This window comes from Mastomys coucha, unplaced genomic scaffold (assembly GCF_008632895.1).
Source record: "Mastomys coucha isolate ucsf_1 unplaced genomic scaffold, UCSF_Mcou_1 pScaffold25, whole genome shotgun sequence".
Classification (NCBI taxonomy): domain Eukaryota; kingdom Metazoa; phylum Chordata; class Mammalia; order Rodentia; family Muridae; genus Mastomys; species Mastomys coucha.
The window spans coordinates 356,240-363,851 of NW_022196908.1; the positions used below are offsets into that span (position 1 = coordinate 356,240).

The 7,612-nt window shown below is 38.3% G+C and overlaps 1 protein-coding gene and 1 non-coding gene across 2 annotated transcripts; both read left to right on the forward strand.

Annotated features, from left to right (window-relative positions):
• The first annotated feature begins 1,012 nt into the window (after window positions 1-1,012).
• LOC116074232 lies at window positions 1,013-1,172 on the forward strand. Its single transcript, XR_004112148.1, has one exon. It is a non-coding gene; the product is annotated as a U1 spliceosomal RNA (small nuclear RNA).
• Window positions 1,173-1,630: 458 nt separating this feature from the next.
• Window positions 1,631-7,212, forward strand: Rab39b (RAB39B, member RAS oncogene family). Its single transcript, XM_031346469.1, has 2 exons — window positions 1,631-2,143; window positions 4,969-7,212. The coding sequence occupies exons 1-2, from the start codon at window positions 1,929-1,931 to the stop codon at window positions 5,393-5,395; spliced, it is 642 nt and encodes a 213-aa protein (XP_031202329.1). The 5' UTR covers window positions 1,631-1,928; the 3' UTR covers window positions 5,396-7,212.
• The last annotated feature ends 400 nt before the right edge of the window (window positions 7,213-7,612 follow it).

Genomic DNA, 7,612 nt, shown 5'->3' on the forward strand with positions numbered 1-7,612 from the left:
GGTAATTTACACAATGGAATACTACTCAGCTATTAAAAACAATGACTTCATGAAATTCTTAGGCAGTGTATGGAACTAGAATATATCACCCTAAGGGTGATAACCCCCCCCAAAAAAATAAAAAGGTGGATATAGCCCCAAATCTAGGAATACCCAAGATACAATTCAAGACCATGTGAAGCTCAAGAAGGAAGACCAAAGTATGGATGCTTCCGTCTTAGAAAGGGGAACAAAATACTCATGGGAGGAAATATGGAGACAAAGTGCAGAGTAGAGATTGAAGGAAAGGCTACCAGAGACTGCCCCACCTGGGGATCCATCCCATATACAGTAACCAAACCCAGACTCTATTGTAGATGTTAAGAAGTGCTTGCTGACAGGAGCCTGATACAGCTGTTTCCTGAGAGAATTTGCCAGAGCCTGAGAAATACAGAGGTCAATGCTCGCAGCCAACCATTGGGCTGTTACAGGGTCCCTAAAAGAGGGGTTAGAGAAAGGACTGAAGGAACTGAAGAGGTTTCCAACCCATAGGAAGAACAACAATATCAATCAACCAGACTCCTCAGAACTCCCAGGGACTAAACCACCAACCAAATAGTCCACATGGAGGAACTCATGGCTCCAGCTGCATATGTAGCAGAGGATAGCCTTGTGGGACGTCAATGGAAGGAGAGGCCCACGGTCTTGTGAAGACTTGATTCCCAAGTTTAGGGGAATGCCAGGGCGGGGAGATGGGAGTGGGTGGTTGGGTGGGGGAGCACCCTCATAGAAGCAGTCGGAGGGAGGGTGGGATAGGGGGTTTCCAGAGAGGAAACCATAACATTTGAAATGTAAATAAAGAAAACATCCAATAAAAAATAAGCATTAAATCTAAACATATTTCTCAGAATATATGCAAATGATCATGAAAAGAATTTGAAAAAATATTCAATATCACTAATCATAAAGAAAGCGCATATCATAATAGAATATCACCTCGCCAGGGTATGAAGGACAATTATCAAAAAGACAGACTCTTACCTGGCACAAGAAATATCATGATCATGAAGGTGGATTACCCATAGCAAGGCTTATTGCACTCAGAATGTGCTGACTCCGTGCAATTTCTCCGACTGCTGGAAAACTTTACTGCATATTTTGTGGTAATGGGGAGACTGAGTTTGTGTTCTTCTAATCAGGGGAGGGGAATAAGACTAAAGATAACACGGTGTCTGTGTATATGTAGAGAAAAGGGAATCCTTGCACACTACTGGTTACAAATAAATTAGTACAGCTATTAGGGAAAACAGTATGAATGTTCTCTTTAAAATGTGTTGGAAATGGAGAGGTATATATGATACTTTGTTATTTTCACAAAAAGTATAGTATTAAAAGTTAAATTTTGTGTTTTAAAAAATAAATAGCAATAAATGCACATGCATAAGCCGGAATAATAATATTTGCATGTTTGAGCATGGAAACCTGTAGACAATTATTCAACTTTTGTTTACTTTTTTGTATTTTTCCAGCTTTAATAAAAATTAATTATATTTGCAATTGTAATGGCAGAGAAGTTTTTATATTAATAGAAGAGTGGTTGGTATAATTAAAAACGGAACACATTATTCTTCTGCCCGTTTTGTGTGCGCTCCTCTAACAAACAGTGTGGTGAAACTAGTGCCGCGTCTACGCAGAGAATTACAGTAACTCGGTTTTCAGTGATGAGTCAGAGTGCGTGGTGCTGATGCTGCTGCCATTTCATCACCTTTGCGAGCGCAGCATCCATCCCTTCGCTCCCCCACCGCCTGGGCCTACCTTGCTTCAGGCTACCAGGCCAGTGATGCGCTCGCGGCCGATCTAGAAAGGGGTTGATCGGCGCTAAGGCCTTGGTGGGGCGCCCCCTTCCGCCTCCCCAGGCCCGGGCTGAAGAGTCCTGCCAGGCCACTGCCATGGAGGCCATCTGGCTGTACCAGTTCCGGCTCATTGTCATCGGCGATTCTACGGTGGGCAAGTCCTGCCTGATCCGCCGCTTCACCGAGGGCCGCTTTGCTCAGGTTTCAGATCCCACCGTGGGGGTAGATTTTTTCTCCCGCTTGGTGGAGATCGAGCCAGGAAAACGCATCAAGCTCCAGATCTGGGATACAGCGGGTCAAGAGAGGTTCAGGTGGGAGTGCACCATGGGCCCGCGCGAGCAGTGGGAGGGTCTTTGGAGCTTATTCAGCCCCTGGGGAAAGAGGACTTCATGGTTCTTTTCGTGATGCTGCCAGGGTGACAAGCAAGGGTCTGTCTGGGGCTTCTCAAGCTCACTTTGAGCTACCTTTGAGTTTGATGCAGGGGAAGAACCGCCCAGGCAGGGGAAGGCCATTCATTATCACATTATTTGAACCACAACTCCATCAATCTGCTTTTTGGTAGCTAATAAATAACTTGAAATTGATCACTATATAATTCCTCAAAATCAGACCCTATGATTCATAGTTTAAAAAAATCCAAGTTATTTTAACATAACTGAAAGCTATAGGTAGGTAGAGTAGATAGATGTGTATTGACTTCTTTCTATATATCTGTTTATATTTAGAGGGAAGAAAAGAAAAAGAGACAGACACAGAGAGAATGAATATGTCCTAATATTATAGGAAATGGAGACTGATTAATTGACTCTCTCTTGTAACCATCATACAGTCAGTTGCTAGAGGGTGGAATCGTTTCTAAAGAAATAGTATGAGGTTACTCACATAAGAGAATTCCATATAAAGTAAATAGATGGAGCCCCAGACTTCTTAGAACTTCAGTACTAGCATGGTCAGAAGAAACAGAGAGGCAACACACAAAAGAGCGTTTTGTTGTTTGTGTTTATAGCGTTTATATGCCACTCCCTACTGTACCACTGGGCCCATAATCATTCAGCATGTTTATTTTTCTTTCACAATTCTTTGCTCTTCCTTTGTAGTATGTATTTGTAATTTCATATATGGATACAGAGAAGAGAAGTTTAACCGGAGAAGATGAAGCCCAAGTAAAGATAGGAAATGCCCAGAATGGGAATGAGAATAAATAAAAACATAAGTGACAGAAAACAAACTAATAAAAACTTTGTAGAGAGCAGTTTGAACTAAAGTAAGGCAGAACAGGAGGAAACAGAGCAGAAGGACTCAGTACCCTATATTTATAAATATTGACTCATTCTCCACTGAACATTAGTTGAACACAGAAGATACTAGTTAGGTAACTGAAGATGGTTATGTATAATAAATAATTGCAAACTTAAGTTGCCTCTAACTTCCCACTTGTACAAAGCTTTGGCAAATACTTTTCACAAGTTCTCATGAATAAAGAAAGGTCTCTTATATGTTTGCTTGTTCATATTTACAATTCATTATGTATTATATAGTATTGATTTGTAGGGCTACAGATTACCCCAACACCAATAGTGGTGGCATAGCCCTAAAATTCCAGCCCTCTGAAGGCTGAGGCAAGAGGGTGATGAGTATTTGAAGGCCAGCCTGGACTTCTATCTAATAAAAAGAACATTAACCCTTTTATGTCATGTATGTTGTGAACTATTTCCCCAGTTTGTCATTTATATTTTATGGCTTTTTTTTTAAATTTAGGGTCAGTGTCTAGTTCTATGTAGCTTTACACTATGATTAAAATACTTTGATACCTTCTGTGCTAAATACAAACCACTAATGCATAAATATATTCTAGAGCTTTGATACATTGCTCATTGATTTCTCAAATCAACATTTTCACAAATTGGAACATTTTCCAATACAATTATCATTCTCCATTAATCTTCAAACATAAAGAAATTAGGAATATCTGTTCCCCAGGGCTAATCTCCTTGGTTCTGGAGACCTGAACTTATTTGTAAGGCCTACACATACCATCTTTTAGCTTGGGCTGTAATTCCCTGGACATTTCCCCCACATTAACACTGGGCCATTTTCCCATACATTTTCAGCTATAGAGCTCTTCATTATTTATCATACCCTCTCAAGAAGACAGAAATCCTAAAAATAGATTTCAAAAATTGCAGTAGTCTAAAGCAAGTGATTATATAGACAAATTGTTCTACATCCTTTCATGAGCTCCTACATTCTTAAGCAAAATACTATAATATATATTTATGAGGTTCATCAACTCAAGAAACTATGGGATGTTTTCTGTTTGAGAAGTACAATAAATGTACAAGTAGGCTAAAATAACCTAATTACATGATTCAAAATAATAATATAACTTTGTTGGAACACTTTCACTATTTTGGCAGATTCTCCCAGCTATTGCCTCCTCAGTCAGCCTTTTTGAATTTTGTCAGTGAATAGAGCTGATAGGATTTTTCTCCAGAACATATTAAATATATTGTTTTATTTTATATGTATGGAATTTTACTTTCATATGTTTGTGAATCACATGAGTGCCTGGTGACTATAGAGGCCAGGAGAGGATGTCAGATTCTCAGAAGTTGGAATTAAAGACAGTTGTGAGCTGCCATGTGGGTGCTGGAAATTAAATTCAGGTCCTCTGGGAGAGCAAATAGTGCTCTTAACTACTGAACCATTTCTCTAGCCCTGCCTTAGAACATTTTACCATCCCCATTTTCCCATTCCCATTCCCATTCTCACATGGCTTAGGAAATACAAAACAAGATTGTCTTTTTCTTCACAGAAGTGATTGATGACCCTTGCTAGAAATAAAAATAGCAATAATGGAAACAAACACAAAACAGGTTAATGATAAATAGAAAAATGAAATATTTTATGAGATATTTTCAGGGGTTATCAATTATAATAAATTCAAGGGAAAACACCTGAAAATTCATGAGCGTTCTTAACATTTTACTCAATTGAAATCTTGTCATTGTTATAGAATTGCATTTGTATTTACTAAAGAACTGTCAGTAATCAGGAACACTAAAATACACTGAGTTCGTTGGAGTAAAGGAGTTTGGGCATGAACTTTATTCTTTACTTCTTTCTTGTGTTTTAGATCCATCACTCGAGCCTACTACAGGAATTCAGTAGGTGGTCTTCTCTTATTTGACATTACCAACCGCAGGTCCTTCCAGAATGTCCATGAGTGGTTAGAAGAGACCAAAGTACACGTTCAGCCCTACCAAATTGTATTTGTTCTGGTGGGTCACAAGTGTGACCTGGATACACAGAGGCAAGTGACTCGCCACGAGGCCGAGAAACTGGCTGCTGCATACGGCATGAAGTACATTGAGACGTCAGCCCGAGATGCCATTAATGTGGAGAAAGCCTTCACAGATCTGACAAGAGACATATATGAGCTGGTTAAAAGGGGGGAGATTACAATCCAGGAGGGTTGGGAAGGGGTGAAGAGTGGATTTGTACCAAATGTTGTTCATTCTTCAGAAGAGGTTATCAAATCAGAGAGGAGATGTTTGTGCTAGTTAACCCTTTCATTTTCAAAACATACTCTCCCACTTGAACTTAAACGTTATCAAAATAAATAGAATCCTTATGTGACTGAAGAGAACTCAACCTTTGGATAATAAATGAGCCTTCTTCCTAGGCCTGGATCTCTGACAGGCTCATATGTGGGTAGATAGGGAGCCTGGGGTGCTGTGACTGAGGGACTAAATTGCTGACAGGGGCTGGACCAGACATTGTTTTGTGGGTCAGACTCAGCAATGGCTTCTCTGTGTGCCCTTTGTGGACCACATATTAAGGGTCTGGGTATTTGAAAGTTAGATTCCAGGAAAACACCTACAGACAGATAAACAGTTCCTTGGTATTACAGCTTTTCAGACATGGTGACCATAAAGAAACATATAGAAGGAAATCAAGTATCAAATTGGCAACAATTAAGATAACTGAAAAAAAAAAGAGTATAGTATCAACTTATTTAATGATAATACCATGCCAGATGTGTGCTGAGTTTTGTACAAACACATCAAGCCACTTCTAACAGTTCAACTGTGAAATGAAAAGCCCATATGAATCAGCTATTTGGTAAAGCCCTTTCAAGGTCTAGCATTCTAGTAAAACTGCTGTGAATATGAAAAGGGAAGTCATTCACACATTGCTGTTATCACATTTGAGAAAGTGTACACTCACATGGTAAAATTGCCAACTATATGAAAGAAATTCTTCCATGTAAAATGATTATGTAAGGAGAAATAGGAAACATTGTAGCTTAAACGCCACATTATTTCCCCTCTAACCATACCTGGAGTTTCACTGCATCAGGGAATCATAATCTGGAAATACATACTGCTTGCTTCTTCAGTACTTGACAGTGACAACACAGAGATTGTCAACAAACAAAAACAAACAAACAAAAAAAAAACCCTAAGTCAAGCCCTTGGTCATTGGTTCTATGCTGAGTATTGGCTCAACATGTAGTCCAGGAACCCTTAAAAATTCTGCATATTAAATTATTCCACATATTTGATCACCATCATAGAACTGTGAGATTTTTTACCCCATTTTACAGAATAAGCAAGCAAGAACTAAGCCTACCTGATACCTAGGCTTTTTTCATTGGATCATTATTCACATGAATAAGTGATTAATTTATTAACCTTTGGAGACATGTGACTATAAATAAATGTTCACTACATGATAGAATATGTTTTCCTTGTTGTTTTACAGCTCAGCTATAATCTTGCAGGAATCTAGGAATGAATAAAAGGTAAAGCCCACTCAGGTATTATTGACAAGAGGGCATTAAATAAGGGATTAACTGCACAACTGAAAACACATTAAAACTGTGTGGGTTATACATGTTCTTCTCACAAACATTATGAATATTTTATTGAAAGGAACCAAATACAACAATGGGGTGTGGGATGGGGATAAAGTACTCACCTCACAATGACCTTGGCTACCTGTCTGCTATGTACCTACATTGGGCTCCTGTCTACCCAAGAGAGTCAGCTCTTAATTCTCAGGTGAACAGACAGCTAACCACATCAGAAAATTAGAATAGCTGACATGAAAATTTCATTATCTTCTTAAAAAGAAGTGATGCTTTAAATTTCTTTATGGATTGTAGCCAGTTCAGCTAGGCAAAAGCCATACTTTTCACAGTAAGAAAACTATTCTGATTAGAGTCAATTTTCTCATATATACATTGTGGTAGAAAGAAAGACAAATTGTTTTTGCAATATCCTCTTCAAGTTCAGTATGAATATGTGTGAATCAGGAAATCTGGGAATTTGTTTCAGCTAAAATAAACCAAATAATAAAAATTATGAAAGATTGTTCTGCCACCTTTGCTCCAACTTGTATAAACAAGTCATTTTGGACCAATTCACATCATCAACTGCAGGTAAATGATCATTCATTCTATAATCCTTTCACACATTTTAAATTGACAGCTTCTTGGTTGTAAAAGGCAAACACAAGCTTTTTTGTAGGTTAACACAAAATTTCAACAATGATACTCATGTCTAGATTGTTCTAAATCCAAGATTATCCAGTGGATAAATTAGACTTGATTATATTCTTGTTGACTCAAGGGGGCAGGAGTAGAAATAAAACATATCTACAGTTTTCTTGACTAAAATACATTACATACTTTGCCATTCCTGGCTTTTTTGGTTTGTTTTTGTTTTTGTTTTTTGTTTGTTTGGTTTTTTGGTTTTTTTTTTTTTTTTTTTTTT